The 17,517-nt window shown below is 52.4% G+C and overlaps 6 protein-coding genes across 6 annotated transcripts; 3 read left to right on the forward strand and 3 right to left on the reverse strand.

Moving 5' to 3' along the window:
* Positions 1-181: 181 nt before the first annotated feature.
* Positions 182-1,747, reverse strand: ASPSYDRAFT_148053 (uncharacterized protein; the record flags this gene model as incomplete). The annotated part of the gene is made up of 1 exon (XM_040841776.1): positions 182-1,747. The coding sequence occupies one exon, from the start codon at positions 1,745-1,747 to the stop codon at positions 182-184; it is 1,566 nt and encodes a 521-aa protein (XP_040704107.1).
* A 3,249-nt stretch (positions 1,748-4,996) lies between these two features.
* ASPSYDRAFT_86894 (sugar porter family MFS transporter) lies at positions 4,997-6,832 on the reverse strand (the record flags this gene model as incomplete). The annotated part of the gene is made up of 4 exons (XM_040851744.1): positions 4,997-5,230; positions 5,283-5,359; positions 5,413-5,758; positions 5,813-6,832. 4 exons carry the CDS (start codon positions 6,830-6,832, stop codon positions 4,997-4,999), a joined length of 1,677 nt encoding a protein of 558 aa, XP_040704108.1.
* A 2,325-nt stretch (positions 6,833-9,157) lies between these two features.
* Positions 9,158-11,446, forward strand: ASPSYDRAFT_147458 (uncharacterized protein; the record flags this gene model as incomplete). The annotated part of the gene is made up of 4 exons (XM_040841722.1): positions 9,158-9,535; positions 9,589-9,752; positions 9,816-10,592; positions 10,642-11,446. 4 exons carry the CDS (start codon positions 9,158-9,160, stop codon positions 11,444-11,446), a joined length of 2,124 nt encoding a protein of 707 aa, XP_040704109.1.
* Positions 11,447-11,745: 299 nt separating this feature from the next.
* Positions 11,746-12,674, forward strand: ASPSYDRAFT_55917 (uncharacterized protein; the record flags this gene model as incomplete). Its single annotated transcript, XM_040849113.1, has 2 exons — positions 11,746-12,081; positions 12,177-12,674. 2 exons carry the CDS (start codon positions 11,746-11,748, stop codon positions 12,672-12,674), a joined length of 834 nt encoding a protein of 277 aa, XP_040704110.1.
* Positions 12,675-12,998: 324 nt separating this feature from the next.
* ASPSYDRAFT_86897 (uncharacterized protein) lies at positions 12,999-14,308 on the forward strand (the record flags this gene model as incomplete). The annotated part of the gene is made up of 3 exons (XM_040851745.1): positions 12,999-13,287; positions 13,353-13,483; positions 13,550-14,308. 3 exons carry the CDS (start codon positions 12,999-13,001, stop codon positions 14,306-14,308), a joined length of 1,179 nt encoding a protein of 392 aa, XP_040704111.1.
* A 62-nt stretch (positions 14,309-14,370) lies between these two features.
* On the reverse strand, positions 14,371-16,845 carry ASPSYDRAFT_66276 (uncharacterized protein; the record flags this gene model as incomplete). The annotated part of the gene is made up of 3 exons (XM_040850354.1): positions 14,371-16,334; positions 16,388-16,531; positions 16,584-16,845. The coding sequence occupies 3 exons, from the start codon at positions 16,843-16,845 to the stop codon at positions 14,371-14,373; spliced, it is 2,370 nt and encodes a 789-aa protein (XP_040704112.1).
* Positions 16,846-17,517: the final 672 nt, after the last annotated feature.

Raw genomic sequence — 17,517 nt, forward strand, 5'->3', positions numbered from 1 at the left:
CCACAGCCGACAACCGGCTAGAGAATCCCGGCCACAAACCCACGGCAGAGAGACCGGAAACCACAACAGAAACTGGCCTCGGCAGCCTTACGGATGAAAAAATAGGCTGAATTATGCGTAGTCAACATTGAAACGTCTATCATATCAAAATCTTCTATCGTTACTCAGTTCCAGTGTTATATTAAACGTTTTCCTTCTGTTCCACCCCAGCACCCTCCTTGGTGACTGCCGCCAACTGCGCCTCGGCAACTTCGCCCTCTGGCAGCTTCCTGGCCATCGAGACGATCTCCCAAGGCGACTTCGCATCGCGGAAGACCTGGTTGATGAGTTCCAGGTTGCGGTTCATCGTCTCGGGATAGAAGAAGTACACCATAATCGGGATGCACGCCGACAGCACAGTGTACATGACATAGTAGCGGTACCCGATTGTGTTCAGAGCGACGGGGGTGACCATAACGACGACAAAGTTCCACAGCCAGTGATTGGCGGTCGAAACAGCGGACATGGCAACACGCAGCCGCGCCGGCGCGACTTCGGTCGTGTACAGGAAGTTCCCACCGAGGAAGCCGATCGGGTAGAAGAGGTTGAAGAGGAATATGAAGACCGCGGACGCAATCTGCGCGCCGTGGTTGTCTTCGGGCATGCTGTTGGTGATAGACAGGGCCAGCATACACGCAGCCATACCGGTACCACTGACAATGAAGCAGACGCGGCGGCCAAGACGATCAATCGCGAAGAACGAGATGAAACAGCACAGGAACTTCCAGGTGAGAGCGCACGCGGCGAGGATTTTCGACAGACTCTCGCCGAGATTGAGATTCTCTTCGAAGATGGTCGACGCATACACGGAGATGAGGTTTCCACCGCACATCTGCTGGAGGAATTGCAGCATGAAGCAGAGGATGAAGCGGTAGAAGAGCTTCTCCTCGTCATCCTTCTTGAAGATCTCCATGAGCGAACCCTTGTAGTGGGCTGTCAACTCGAGAGAGGTGTGGATTCCGGCAATTTCAGCGCGGATTTCCTCGGGGGTCGCCTCATCCTTCAACGTCGCGAGACTGCGCTCGGCCGCTTCGATCCGGTTGACCTGGACGAGCCATCTGGGAGACTCAGGGAAGAGGAAGACGGAGGTCAGGATCATGAGGGAGGGGAGCAGCGAGAGAGCGAGCGGGACACGCCATTGGGTCGTGCCCTCGGCGTAAGACAGGCCAAAATCGATCCAATTGCAGAGGGCGTAACCCAAGCACATGAACATTCCATCGAGAATGACGTGCTGGCCACGGTTCTTTGCGGCGGAAGACTCACTCTGCCAGACGGGGACAGCGACACTGAACTGACCGACACCCAAACCGAGGACGACGCGGCCTACAACAAACTGAGCAAGATCGTACGATGCCACCTGCAGGACCTGCCCGATGATAGTCAGGATAGCACCAATGAAGATTGTCCTTCGACGGCCAAAGCGATCTGACATGAACGTTGTTGAGAGGGCACCGATCAGCGCACCAATCTGGAAGGCCGCGATCACGGCGCCCTTGCTGGTGTTGTTGTGGTCCTGAAGGGCGCCCTCGGTGTTGATGGTGTCGATGTCTGGGAAGGTATCGACCCAGCTGTGTAGGAGGGCCAGAGGGCCTAAGCCAGCCTGGTTGTAACCGAAGACGATGAATGCCGGGGCGCCGATGAGCACGACCTGGAGGGTGTGCAGCAGCCTGCCGGTGGCGCCGAAGATGGTAGTAACCCTGTCAGCCATGGCGATGAGAGTCTGTCTAGTCTGTCACACTGAGCAGAGAAGGGATAACAGAATCTGGAGAAAACTCTGAAGGGGAGGTGAGGATTATTTTATAGCACCGGGGACACCCCGTGGAGAGGGGTGAAAGCCCTCGTTTACTCCCCATCGTCCCCTCAATTCAGAATTCAAACTCAACAGACCCCATCTGTGTGTCTCCACGTTCAGCCGGTGAGACTGAGGGGAATGCTGGAGAGGAATTTCTCATCACGCGGTGCCTGGTGCCTCATACAGAGTGTGGTAGACTGGGTCCCCACGAGTCGTGTCGAACCGAACTACGAAACAGAGCCAGGCATGGAGGGGCTCGCTCGCCACGGCTCCACCGCACTTTCAAACCTCCGGGTTGCGTGAGATTGTGTGCCAATTGACTTTCAAACCGGACAACTCTATTGCAAGTTGGCAACGCGGGAGCTGGAGAAGGTCGCGTGCCGGGAGTCCCTCCCCGGGCGTCCATCACAATGTAGTTAACCCACAACCAGGCTCATAATTCACAACTAATGACGCAAATTCGACTCTCCCATACACTGCGACGTATGGCGCGATCGGGTTATCCTCGGGCACAGTGACAGAAAAAATCTCCGGTCACCGGTGTCAGGCTGTCAATGTGGAATGAGGTGGAAACAGTGGGCTGCACTCGGCCAAAGTCCGAACCCCAGCACTCGGATCGGCGGTTTCGAGCATGCCCGGATCCCGAGACGAGGCTTGACTGGCCGAGAAAAGCTTTGGTTCCCTGGCTAAACGCCTAAAGCTTCTCAACGCTTGGCATGCTTAAACCCGGGTCCCGGACTCCGGATGTTTTGGCTGTGCCCGTGCCCGTCCAGGGGGCACAACGCAGGCCTGGCAGGGCTGCGACTGCGATCAGCACCCCACGGCATCTCACGGCTTCCCCAGGACTTGGCTGTTCCAGCCTACTATGCATGCATATTTTATCCTGTATGTCCTCTACACAGTTAACAGCATCAAAGTCATGGGATGCCGAAGAGTTTTCGGGCGGCAGTGGCAGACTCCACGCTGACTCCGACACGGCTCAGCTTGCATCTCCATCCTTCGCTCTCCCTCGGTCGGTGGCAACAAGGTTAAATTCCATTAGCAATTGAAGCTCCCCATTGGCCAACGGGCCACTTTTTCTCCGACTGCTCCGGCTCCATCGGACTACCTCCCGTGTGGTCCAGCGGTGCGCACGCGCTGGCTCGTCGTGTTGGGGCCCTTGGGGGCCAGATCCGGACTGCGCCAGGTATATCATCCCATTCCTGCTGCGAGGTGAGCTCTCGCCCGGCCTACAATGTTATATTAACCACTCCCCCGTCCCGGGATATCTTCGCCAATGCGGGGAAACCACTCGAGCCGTCGTCTTGGAAGCCGCCAACCAGCCTGTTATGCAGCTCGCAGACCCCAGCTAACCGCTCGCACTGGGGCCATCGCAGCTCTGGGGCTGGCTGTGATGAATAATGCTGTCACCACCTGCCCGTTCAGCCTCCGACTCGAAAACGTGGTCCCGACGTCGCTTTGTCATAGTCCGGTGGTTGAGTCGAGAGTCGAGGAGACATCCACGCGAGCTACCCTGCTTACGCTTATTCTCCCACTTCTGTTGTCTTACGTTTTCAACTGCCGATCCGAGAACCGGGATTCGCGGTGATAGGACATACCAGAGTAGGAGATCCCTTCGCGGGGTCGCCTTAGCTTGGTCCTGGATCGGGTGGTATAGGAACTGCTCCTGCTACAATGCAACTCGTCTGTTTAGAGTTTGGCCATCACTACGTGAGCCTGCCTGCTATCGAAAACGCCATACGCACATTCGCGCAGCCCCGGAACCGCCGATATCCATACAACTTTGCAACTCCGCAGTGCGTTCCAGATTACCCTCGGAAAATCGAAATTGAAGGTGGATGAGGAAGACCCCGTTCCTTAGCTTGACCATTGGGGGATGTCGAAATGTCAACTCTGGCGGCCTGATGCCTGCCATCTCGTTGCAACCTCCGGTAACGGCAGATAATGCGACAAAGTCAAATTGATGAATTTTTTCAACCAGGGCTGCTGAGATTGGGTTCCGGCTCATCGGGGCTCGGCGCCTGTCAGTTTATGCGAACATGGTATACTGGCTTATTGTCAACATTGAACCTCGCAGGAGCTTCCTGAGTCGGAATTGGTTTTGGCTGACAAATGGCAGTAACGCCGCTTCATAATCGGGTACCACTGCAGCAATGGCGAATATGGGAGTTCAGCTGGTCTCAGCGCGAAGACCCTGTCGTCATGATCCGATTCCTCCCGTATTGGATAGAGTTTATGTCTAGGAACCACCCTCAGGACACGCTGCTGGTGGATTCTCCCGAGTAAGAGGATATCAACCGGCGACAGATTGCTCCTTTCGGTGTCTGGCTGCGCTGGGCCATTTAAATCAAGTGCCCTGCTTGGAGACGAGAGGTACAACTTACTTACAACTGACGAGCTGCAGCCATCTTAGTAGTCGCATACATCACAATCACCACAAGGCAGGTCAACTGTAATTCTTCAACTCACGGCAATAAGTCGTTGGATGTCAGAAGCTGTACAGTACTCTCAGGTACCTTGTCAGACTCCCAATCATTCTCAAGAACCACCTCGACTCGCCAGTTCTTCGTAGTCACAGGCCTATATACATACAGTTCTAATGCATCCCGGCCTCGCCAGCCTGTATATCCTAAACCACCTGCCTCGCGCGAGTGTTCCAGTGCCTTCAGTCAGACTGCACTGGTTAAAACACGAGCCATCGAACACCCTCGTATTTGTATCTGGGCTTCGTATCTGACCGTGCCGAATTGTCGCACTCCAGCGTTTACCTTAATGCCGGTGCAGTTGGCCGCGTTCGCCTTCGCGTGACGGTAGCGAAGTAGACGTTCGTTACGGTGCATCCCGACTATTTTATATCCATCCAGAACCATTTCGGATGAGCATTAGGCTGGGAGACGGGGTATGCGGAGATAACTTGCTTTGGGGAATCCAAAGGACAGGAGGAACGTGGAGATGTCCCGGGGCATATTGAAACAAAAAATGACGTCTAATGAGTAGGAGGTACCTCCATTTATTATGCTTTACATTATGTATATGGGAAGAAAAAGTACAATATATATATATATAATAAAGCGCAAAGCGTCGGTATTGCAGAATTCGTTGGAGGAACGTTATCGGAACAATTCGATAATATATATATATATGTACAATTGAGACAACCAGTGTCTACGCAGCCACGACCTCCTGCTCATCCATCATCTCATTCTCAATAGCCTGCCTCCTAGCACGCTCAGAACTGGACGAGTTATCTTTAAATACATGGTCCATCTGCTCGAGAGTGCGACCGCTAGTTTCAGGAACGCAGAAGTAAGACCAGATAAAGGCGAGGACACAGAACACCGCGAAGAAGACGTACGCGCCGTAGCCTGTATCATCGATCAACGGAGGCGTAATGAGGCCCTGATACTGTTAGTAAGCTTGAAGCACGGATCGGATAATAGATAAAACCCACGATGATAAAATTGAAAAACCAGCTCCCGCAGGTGGACAGCGCCACACCCTTAGCACGGAGGAATGAAGAGAAGACCTCTGTTCAAGTAGTGTCAGCAAAAGTTTTAGATCGATTGATGGTCGAATCATACCAGCTGGCAACGCCCATCCAACTGAGCCCCATGTCCCACCAAACGCAAGCATATAAACGAAGAGAAATGCCACGCTGACCCAGCCCTGAGTGCGATGCGCGGGCCAGTTGTCAGAGTAAATACCGACCAGGGCTGCAATGATGATATGCGAGATTCCCATGAGAGCAGCACCCCAGAGCAACAAGGTCCGACGGCCGAGGGCATCCATGGTCCAGACACTGGTGCAGACGCCGACGAGCTGGGTGACGTTGATGATTCCAGACATGAGAAGCTGCATGTCATAGTCGAGCCCCATGGTCTTGAATAGTGTTGGAGAGTAGTAGATAAGGGCGTTGATGCCGACGAACTGGGAACATTATTATCCAGAAACAGCCTGAATTTGGTGAGAAAAGAAAATTACCTGTTGGAAGAACATAACAAGAACAGCAACATGAGTCCGTCTCCAGCAGCCACTCTTGAAGCAGTCGGCCCATGAGGCCATCTCCCGGAGAAAGCTCTTCTTAGGCCCCGGGCCTTGTAGCTTTGGGTGCTTCTCTGCGTTAAGCTCCTGATGGAAGCGCACCTCAACCTTAATATCAAGAAGCTCCTGCTGAACACGGTGGTCGGTTTCAGGCAACCGTCGCAGTCTAGAAAGACTTTGCAGAGCCTCATCATTGCGTCCCTTAGAGGCGAGCCACCGGGGAGAAAATGGAAGCACAATCACACCAGCAAGGAGAATGAAGCTAGGAACCATCTGCAGCAGGAACGGCAGTCTCCAGGACCACTCGCCAGCCATAAACCGGGTACCGTACGTGATCCAATAGGCAATGACAATGCCCAAGACGATGCAGAATTCTTCCAGAACAAGGAGGGCGCCGCGACACTCGGGTGGACTGATCTCCGAGATATAGACCGGGGCAACCATGGACAGCATGCCAATACCGATACCACCGATGGTGCGACCCACGGTGAGCATAGCATAATCCATAGCCGCCGTTTGGATGACCGATCCGACGATGAAGATGGCGACAGCGACGACAATTGAGTATCTTCGTGAAATCTTATCGGCAAGCCATCCCTGGTTGAAAGCACCAACAACAGCACCCAACTCCAACATGGCCGTCATCAGGCCCTTCCAGAAGCCCGATCCCGGATGCCCATCGGCGATCTCGACGAACCTGCCAAGGAATTGCTCCATCACCAATGTCACCGAGATAACACCTTGGTCATAGCCAAAGGTCAGACCACCGAGGGTAGAACATGCTGCGCAGAGCAGAACAAATGGATTTGCCATGACACCCCGGAGACCCGGCGGTCCGTACGGCTCACGTTGTCTGGACAGTTCGGCATGCTGGGTGTCAGCTTTGATGGAGGACTGGCTGTCTCGGAGGGAGCTCTGGGGCCGTATCTGGCCGTCGTCTGTTTCGACCATATCCGCCATGGTGAATTGAGTATTATAAACAAAGAATGCGAGAAGAGGACTTTAGAGCACAAGGCTGCTTTCAAGAGAGAACAGCAAGGGGAAAGAGGGCCGCATTTATGGGATCGGCTTGAGGCCGAGATAGTCACGGCACGGCCTTGGCCTGGGCTGGAGACCGGTCAAAAGCCGACCATCGAAGACCCCAGACAGGTAACTGGACGGCCTGCCTGGCCCTTGGCTGGGTGTCCTGACTGCGTCCTGCCTGGCTGGGCGAGGAGAGAATGAGGGGGTGTGTCCATAGTCCGGGGAGACTCCGGGGAAGGCAGCCAATCAAACACCAAGGAATAGCGGGCCGCGGCTTTTTGCAGAATATCTACCCATCGTGATTGGTCAAGCTATCAGGATGCATATTTAACTCGACGCTAGTCCCAGTCAGGATTAGACGTTTCAGCCTTCAGAATGAGCAGAATCGCAGAATGCACAGAACTGCCTCGAACATTCCATCGTGAAATGCCATGATCGGGGACGATTAAGCAGCACAACATAGATATCCAGGCAAGAATGACAGGGGTGAACGCAGGGCGGAAGAGGGGACCGCGGTCAGATCGCTCGCGTGCAACCCCATGGGGAACAGCGGATCTTTCCATTCAGGAGCTGCCTACGGATTCCAGATTCCGACCGCGACGTCACGGCGGTGCGATTCGCCCGGGCTGGGACTCCTGCCTCTGGCTGCTCCCTGCTTGCATCAGATGGGGTTTGCGCTTCGGCCGTCAGCTGCGTCGCCGGCTATGCGTTCTGCCCGCTTAATCTTCGGCTTCGACATCGCAGCCGACTCATGCAAGGAGTATGGCCTGGACACTGGGTAGTGTTTACGCCTATCACTACCGGGTACCCCGTCTGGTTCTCTCAATTCTACAAATTCTCCCAACTTGGCAATGCGCCGGCAACGGCTACCGCCGTGGTCTCTCCACCTGGCGGCTATCAACCAGCTTGGGCAGAGTTAACATCATCATACATTGACGTCCGGGGTTGGTCCACTGTGGCGGATAGTCTCGGGCTGCCACCTGTCGCCTATTGAAAGCTGATTACTTCGGAACAGAGCACCAGGCTCCGACGATGATAAATGCCTCACCATTGGCAGACAGCGCTTTCTCGTCACGTATACTGGAATCGGCTTGCCCCGAGGGTTGCCGTCCCCGATCATCTATTCATGTGCTCCGTTCAGCCGTCTAACCGACGGCAGCGCTCTTGGATCGACCCCGTGGGCGATAACAACGCGAGGAAATGCGCTTATTTACATAACTTCTGACCTTGGGTAAATCAGCTAGTTACTACAACTTACAACTGCAGGGATACTCGACCCATGTTATGATATTTGTATTCGAGCCTTGCGCAGCGTCTAATATGGCATTACTCTTACAGGATGGTTTGCGATAGAGATATTGCTACTCATCTACGGCTAGATGTCAGGCTTGTTGGAATAGAATATGCACATACCCGACCTATACGTAGATCGACTAAAGGGTGAGTTTTGGAACCACGCAAGCGAACAAGACCATAGGGCTTGCCAAAGGTTTCTGGAATTCTATATTTTGGGCATCGTCCTCGCAATCGGAGTGAGCAACTCGGCAGACGTCTGCCAGAATGGACATCGGATGAGATTGCCCGATTGCCCTCGTGTATGGAAGCAACCACTTCGTTGCTCTCGTCTAGTACACGGCCACATTCATCAAGAACCGCGAAGCCGCTCCGGAGGCAGAATACTATCTGGAAAATTTTGACTTACTGGGCTAGAACACGCAGGGACAGAATATCGGACCAGAGACCGATTCTGCCTGGCTTCGATTGTTCAAAATTGATACGAGTAACTCTAGTTGATGCAGTCAAGAGTCTACCCAATACCGGAGGAATTTCTGAGCACCGATCAGTAGTCGCATACCGAGAGCCTGACAAGTCTTGTCTACTGTGTGAACTCCTTGGAATCAATTTTCGTACTTGGGTGGCTCATCCAGCAAAGGGCGATGGTCATCGGCTGCCACCGCAGGGACTTTCATTGGTCTACGTTTAATACGAAATACAAAAAGTCATACAAATAAAAGATATGTGACACCCATGTTCGGGCATCTGTACTTCGCCACCCTGTGAAATGGGAATTTCGTCTGTCTTGCTCTGATTGCTCGCTGTTGTTGGCTTTCAAAAACACAGCCTTGTGGGTCTCACACGCACCTTCAGCCTCACCAGCATATATGCGGTATATATGGGTCACGGCTCTTCGCGTTGGCTCGGCCTACATCCAACTTATTCACCGCCGAGATCGTTCTATATCCCGGATACGCATCTCCAGAAATGTGTGGAGAGAGATCTGACACGGTGGAGCTGGATCCGTCCCACCGTGACCAAGAGCCGTTAATGATTCCGTGTCCAACGGGCGATCAGAAATCCGAAAAGCGGACTGTTATGTCCAGTCTTGTAAGAGCGGACAGAAAACTAGACAGGATCAGAAACTGGAAGGTCGCCCTCCTTAATGGTGCAATAGCGTCTGGTATTGTGCTTTTCTTCAACCTAGGGTTCGTGCTATGGGCCATCCAACGGTACGAACTAGAAGATGGGCGCGGGACCCTCTACACAGGTCATTGTGAAAAAGCGCGGCGGGTCAGTATTGGGTTTCACTTGGTTATTAACGTTCTGAGCACTATTCTTCTGGGCGCGAGTAATTACGCGATGGTATGCTACCCAATTGCTTCTTATTCGACGTAGGCTTATATATCTCATGACAGCAATGCTTATGTGCACCCACGAGGGCTGATATCGATCGCGCTCATCAGAAAGGGACTCGACTAGATATCGGCGTCCCCAGTATCCGGAATTTGACGAGGATATCTAAAAAGTGCGCCTTACTGTGGACTTCCCTAGCTCTTTCATCCGTTCCTTTACACCTGGTGTAAGTGCCCCCTTTACACCTCGAGATCTGTCCTGAATCTCTGGATGCTAATAGATCGGCAAGATACAACTCGACAATCTTTCTGACAATGGCTGCTAATAGCTATGATGTTCTCGGGGCGAATCCATCATTCCCTCATCTCGACGGCGATGCCAATCTCACGCTATCGAGTAATGGCTTTCAGGGCCCAGAATACGAAGAGGTGTTTGCCAGACTCCGCGAGAAGCAGAACAAGGGCCATCTCGTTCGGTTGGAAAATGCAGACTGTGTCAGCGCCTATGCTACAACGTTTCAATGGACATACGGTAATCTTATTTTGATTACGGACGATGTGCACCCGGCCGAGTATGAAGCCGTGTACTACGAGGAGGTCTATAGTCCTTCGCCATACCCGGGAAATCCTTTCAAATGGATATGCTTAGGCCGTTTAGATGGCCATTACTGCACTTACTTTGTGTCTGATATCCGAGCCCACGCTTCTAATTGGGTTGTGAATGGTCTCCCCGTCAACTACTGCCTGAGTGAGGAACTCCCCGAAAAATGCAAAGTACAGTACAGTCTACCCCTAGCTATCGTGGTGATTGCTTTCAACTTTGTGAAAGTTGTTGTTGTGTGTTTCGCTGCGTTCACCTCGGCAGATGCCAGTATGCCAATCTTGACCTCTGGCGATGCGATTGCATCTTTCTTGAGGACCCCGGATGAGACTACAAGGGGCCAGTGTCTGGTTTCAAGAGAACATCTAAGGACCCAATATGGGCCCCAGGTGGTGAAGTACCACAAGGCACAGCGCCGCTGGGGATCAGCTGTGTCTTCTCTGCAATGGAAAATCTGTCTATTATCGTAAGTTTCAACCACTGCCTCTCCCGTTCACTCCATTGACAATAATCAGATACGGGATAGCCATATTTTTCGTCCTCATCTTACTCGCCGTCGGTCTAAGCACCGCCAGCACATCCGACAATCAAGACACCAGCCGAGTCTGGAAGCTGGGATTAGGCGCCGTCGACCCCCTGACTATCCTCAAGGGCGATCACTGGCCAATATCACTTATCGCAAACTCTCTTATTGCGAACACTCCGCAGACAATATTCTCGGTTCTCTACTTCATCCTCAACGGCGTATTCAGCACCATGGTCCTCGCCGCCGAATGGAGCGACTACGCAGTTCACCCAAAAGGCCTCCGCGTCTCAACCACTCCCAAGGGTGCCCAACGATCCACCCATTTCCTGTCCCTTCCCTATCGCTACGGCATTCCCCTGCTTATTCTCTCTACCCTCCTTCACTGGCTCATGTCCCAGAGTCTCTTCCTCGTCGCCGTCCAAGCGTATAACCCCACGCACGAGCGTGACCCGGTCCAAGACCTGACCTCGTGCGGTTATTCGCCGGTAGCTATTATATCGGTAGTCTCGGTGGGGTTAGTTATGCTTTCGTTCCTGGTTGCGTTGGCTTGCAGGCGTCTTCGCGATGGTATGCCCGTCGCGGGAGGTGATAGCATGACCATCTCGGCTGCATGTCATCCTTGCCACCCTTGTCATGGTGATGAGAGTCGCGGAGAGGAGCTCCAGGCCGAGGAGTATTTACCGCTGTCATGGGGTGCTACGGCTCCGTTTCCAGAGAGCGATCTTGATGTTGGACATTGTACCTTTTCTGGTGCAGAAGTTGAGGCTCCGAAAGAAGGGTTTCTTTATAGCTAGTTGAATCTTAGTCGAATATGGCCACTGACTGGAAAAAAACGAAGAACCCTGCTAGCGTGAGGCTGTGAACTGCCGATCGTTCCAGGGTGCAAAACAGAGCGCATGAGGCTGAGTGAAGCAATGCCCGTCGTCCAGGGTCCCAATTAAGCGAAGCAGCATAGCCCCCGGCATCGCCTTGGGAGTGTGGGGTTTTGAGGGCCAAAGCGCAGCAAATAAAAGGGGGAAGCTGCATGATCTTCAAAATCTCGTCTTTCATCTGGTTCCTTTTGGTTCCCCTCCAATTTTATCTACTAGATGACATGCCGTCCTCATCTTCCATTCCTTGGGCATTGGCTCTTATCCTGCTCGCTATACTCAGTCGCACTGCACATGGGACAACCTGTTACTACCCGAATGGTGATCCTGTTAACAACGATGAATACACTCCATGTCGCAACAGCACCGACTACACCATGTGCTGTAGGACCGGCGGTTTAGTGCCAGATACGTGCGATGAAAATGGGCTGTGCTATAATATCTGCGACCAAATGCGCTCGGGGTGCCACAATGACCCCGGAACATATTGGCGCGAATCATGTACCGACCGCAGCTGGCAGAGCCCGTACTGTTTGCAGCATGTGTGTACAGATAAAACTGTGAGTAGTTTTATAATCAATCAGTAATCCCGCCGGAGAATTTTAATATAGGAGACAATGCAGGGAGCGAGCGTTTGTCTAACCGGATTACATAGGTAAACGGCACAACGAGTGACAACTTTCCCGTGACAAGGTGCGCCAGCAGTTCGAAATGGTGCTGTAATGCCATGACGGCCGAGGATTGCTGTAACAAGGACCCCAGCGAGCAGTTTGAATTGGCCAGCGTTTTGGGCGTGTCGACGGCTTCAACGTCCTCTAGTACAACAGCGACTGAGACGCGTACCTCTACACCTACCGGCTCTAGCCAGCAAACTCCTACGGCGACCGGAAATCAAGAAGAAGAAGAAGACAACGGAGGCCTAGGCACAAATGGAAAGATTGGACTGGGGGTTGGAATCGGGGTGGGAATACCTTTTGTAATTGGCGCGCTGGTTGCGGTATTTCTGTACCGGAAGAAAAGGCATTCTCCGCCTGTGCTGGCCCCAAGCCACAGCAGGGAAAGGTATTTGGAAAAGCCAGAACTGGATGGAAACGCTACAGTGGCCGAACTGGACGCGTCGAATCGAACAAGACCGGTTGAGGTTGAGGCATAAGGGCACGCCATTCAAAGTCCGATTGTATTAGGGTGAAATCCTGCATCCAGTCATGCGTAGATACTCTTAGATGGCCGACGATTCTCGTATATTTCTGGACGGACAGATCAAACAGCAAAGACGTGGAGGCAGGCGGAAACCTGATAGGACGGAATGCAGGCGATCTCCAGTTTTTATGCATTTTATGCACTTTCACGCACCCAAATTGGTCCCCGCGCTGCACACTCATAATGACTCATGAACAATGCCCTCGATAAAAGACCGCTCCGCTGTCTTCACATGAGAGTTCACCCTAACTTGGCCTAATTATAGCCAGCATCCACTATGGCAGACAGCCATGCGATCGTGTTCGGGGCTGCCGGCCTGTTGGGATGGGCGACCCTCAACCAGCTGCTCGCGGGCTATCCGTCGTCCGAGCCATTTTCTCGCGTCACTGCTGTGCTCAATCGCCCCGTCAGCGAATCCGACCTGCATCTCCCAGCTGGCCCAAACCGACCATCGTTAGAGATTATCTCGGGGATCGATCTCTTACAGGGGAGCAGCGATGAACTGGCCACGCAGCTGCGTGAGAAGGTCATCAACGTGGAAACCATCACCCACGTCTTCTACTTTGGTATTGCATTCCCAGTCTCTACAAAGTTATACAAAAAGTCAAGGTTTGCTAACACGCTATTCCAGTCTTCGCACCGTTCAACGACAACCACATCCAAGAATGCAACCAGAACTGCGCCATCATGCAGCGCGTCGCCGACGCATTGAACATCGTCGCCCCAAAGCTGCAATCGTTCGTTTACCCGGGGGGTTCAAGAGTATGGAACCCCCTCTGCCAAGTGCCAATTTCTCGGGTTTCCAGTGTCCAGTTCTAACATTCGCAGGGCTACGGCGTTTACATTCCCGGGGGTGTCTTCCAGCCACCCCTCCACGAAGCCCTGGCCGATACTCTGCCAGAAGACTACGCAAAGACGGTCGCATATCCCTGGTTCCGACAGATCCTAACTGCAGCCAGCAAAGGGCGCGGCTGGACTTGGTCTGAAGTGTGTCCGGACGCAGTCATCGGATTCACTCCGAATGGCTCAGCCTATTCTCTTGCGCTGCACTGGGCACAGTTTCTCTCATTGTACGCGTATAATCATAGGAATTGTGATGGAAAAACAGTCGAGGTTCCATTCCCCGGGGATGAAGCTGGGTATCGATCGCTGTATACCCCTGTCTCTGGAAAGATCCTTGGGAGGATATCAATCCATGCTGCGCTGAACCCTGAAGCGTGTGGAGAGAAGGTCATCAACATGCTTGATAACGACCAGCCAATTAGTGCTAGTGATATATGGCCAGGGATTGCGGCGTGGTTTGGACTTAAGGGTGTTGGTCCTATAGCCGAGTCCGAGGATCTCAAGCCCGGCGAGTATATTGAGAAACACCGCCATCTTTTCGCGGAGAACGGGAAGCCCAAGGCCCTGACGTGTGGTGTTGGTATTGGCAATAAACAACTGGATGCTATTGGATGGTGGCTGAGATTCGACAGGCAGTTCAGTGCTGAGCGATTGAGATCAGTGGGATTTACTGAGCAGCGTAACCCGCTTGATGGCTGGCTCGAGACATTTGAAGCATTCAGGAAAGCGGGGATCATATTTTAATACTAAGAACGGTATTCATCCAGGTCTACTCTTAATAATGAACGATGGGTAGCTCTTCAAGGCTAGACATACCCCTGCCTGGTGATGATATCGTATCCCAGGTCTCCAATCTGGATATTCGAGTTGACCAGGAACTGCAGTGGCATCTTAACTAATGTCCCCCTGATCTTTGAAAGTTCCTCCTTGACCTCTTTGACTCCGTCGTCACCACTCAAGAAGTTGCCCTTTTCGACATGTCCCCATTGCCCAAAGTGAAAACCATCCGGCCCAGTAAAACGCTTCCAGAAGAGCTCATCATACTCCAGCCAGCTTTTGATTGAGTCATCCGGAACTGGAGCGAATACCTTTTTGAAAGCAGCAGTATTTTTATGTGCGACATCGTTCCAGTGCTGCAGAAACTCGTCACTCAGGGGATCCGCGACAAGCTGATCCTCCTTGGAGCCGTAGTCATAGTCGTTTGGCACAGGCGCTGGCATAAAGTGGCCATCTGGCTTGCGCATATCCTGAGGCTCCAAGAGACCAATGTGTTTACGATAGAGGTACCGGCGAAGAGTAGCAGCAAATTTGCTTGCTTGAAAGGGCTGGCCATGCATGGTCGTCGCCAGGGCCTCGCCCCCTTCCACCACGAGTCCCATTTCAGAGTCACGACTCCCTTTGAGGGACCGGTCGTTGAGGTTCGCAGAAGCACAGACTACCACTCTGTCGTCAGCAATAAGCAATTTGGAGTGGACGTAGAGCTCCTCGCTCACAAAGGCATCGATCTCAGGGATGGAGGCGTCGGCGGGCCAGGGAACATTCCTGATATCGTCACCACCGAGCATGTAGCACGAGCTGACACTATCCCAGCTGCTGTTTCTAGGTGTGTAATCCGGCACCAGAAATTGTGGCATTGGTATCTGGAAGCCGAAAAGATTGGCCATACTGTCAAGCTTTTCCGATGCAGCCATGTTGATGCGATCGTAGCTCCTCAAGTTGAAAAAGCTGATATACTCATCGGGGTTGGTTCCTGCGTTCTGCAATTTCTCAAACACACTGAAACCTGCACGGCTAATAGAATCGTACTGCAGCTTCATGAGCGCTCGGGGTGGCTTGCCAGCAATGGGAGACTGGAGATCACCGGCAAAAGCAGGGACTGCAGGCAAGACGACGACGACCTTGTAGCGTTTCTGCTCTCTTGAAGCACGAAGAATACGGGCGACGAGTGCATCACCGACATGGTTCCATATAGGCCCGGGCGACTGGTCAGTGGTAGTGATGAAAAACTGCTGCTCAATGTAGACGAAATACTCGCTCTTGTCGATGATGTCGAGGTACGCATCGTAGATGCTGTGCTCAGTCAGGGTCCCATGGCTCCAGTGCGACACACTACATACTAATTGGCAACTCATCGATCCAGCAGGCTCGTACGTGCTACGAATGTATGGCTTTGGCGGTGGCAAGGGCCCATATTTCCGTAGCCCAGGCAAGCCACTGTTGTATTTCCTCCTGTGGATGAAGTTCCAGCGGTCAACGAAATACTGACAGACGTCGACAACAACAGGACCGGTAACACTGATGGAGATATCCTCCCATCCCATACGGGACGTGACGCGGCGACGGAGTTCGTTTTGCTCCCAGTTGGCGACATCCTTGAAGTCCATCACTCGGCCATTATTGTAGTCCTGACCGGGAAACACTATCTGTTCCTCATTGTCACAATGGGCGTCAGCAATGGGATGTTGTATCGTGTCCCAGCGGCCGTACGAAAGATCAATGCCACCCAGAAACGCCACGTGCTGGTCGACAATGACCAACTTCTCATGGTGAGCCCATAGCAGCGTCGGTCCTCCCACTAAGCCAAACAGTGTTTGGAGAGTCCTATCTGAAATATGGTCGACATCCGCATCATAACCTGCGCTTATGCTCTCAAATATACTCCTTGCCGACGAGATAACGTCCTGCGCCGTTTCAATATGCGTAGGATATCGAAAGACCGAGATGTTAGGGTGGAGGGACTCTAATGCGCGCTTGGTATGTCTCGAGGCCACTATATAGGAGTAAGCATTTAGTGCGACTGGGAATGAAGCGAAAGCTATTCACATATCATGATCTCTTTGACCTCTTCGAATACCACAATGTTGATCTTGACGCCTCGATTGGCAGCTGCATGAAGCATCCGATCGAGCCGGTACTGTTGATTTTCAGATGGAGGCCGTCTCAGGTAGACTTCGGGCGAAAGCCACCCTAATCTCATTAGAATAGAAAATTGAATTGTTTAGACGTCGATTGACCATACACCCCAGTATCCAAACGGACTCCTTGGCCCTCAACAATGCTTCTGAAACCGCCCAAAAGTAGGCGCAGCCAGCAACATGGAATTTGACAGTGTTGCCATGGGAAATGCCGGTAGAACTAGAGTACCGGTTACCATGACCGTCCGAGGACAAGTTTGGCTGGATGTTCCCACTGTCGGTGGTGTCAGTGGTATAGTCCTTTGGTTTGAGGGTGAATATAAAAGGTCCCCCGGAGCTGTTGGCGGACTGGTCCACAGAACTCATGATGGAATATATACCTGGAGACGTGGCAAAAAAAAAAAAAAAAAAAAGAAAAAAGGGATATTCTCATAAACAAACACATCATGGCCTGCGAGGGACCGGTGCTGTGACTAGAGAGAAGGAGCCATCTGCTTTGGGCTGTGGTAGAAGGCGCGAGAGGCCCACTATCAGGGATTTATACAAGAAAAGCCAGTTTGAATATAATCTCGCCATTTTTAACCCAACTGTTTACGGGATTATATTTCTTGCAGGTAGCAGATTTCTGCATTTAGGCCTTGAAACTATGACAACAAGAAACTGCCCCCTCTGGTCCCAACAATTCCATCCGTCCAATTTGCACGGCTCATCTAGAACCCGTGGACAGCTTCTGCATGTCCGCAGACGCACAAGTCGCAGCCAGTGGCTGACTTGCCAGCGTACCTTTATTGTTTGCAGCCGCACTTTTCCCCATATCGATCTCTGCGTCCACATTGCTTTTTATGCTCGCCGTCACGATGGAGGAGAGGTTGCTCGAGGAGTGTAGTCCACGCCATGGCTTTGGGCCTAATGTTGGTTCGAGAGATGGAGACGGATTCTAGTATAATGGCTATAAGATGAAAGCGACCCTTTATCCGACAGATGAAGCCGGGGACTTGCTTTCGTGGGTCGAAGAGACTACTAGGCAAGAGCGGAAGG

The sequence above is a fragment of the Aspergillus sydowii genome (genome assembly GCF_001890705.1).
Source record: "Aspergillus sydowii CBS 593.65 unplaced genomic scaffold ASPSYscaffold_3, whole genome shotgun sequence".
In the NCBI taxonomy this organism is placed as follows: domain Eukaryota; kingdom Fungi; phylum Ascomycota; class Eurotiomycetes; order Eurotiales; family Aspergillaceae; genus Aspergillus; species Aspergillus sydowii.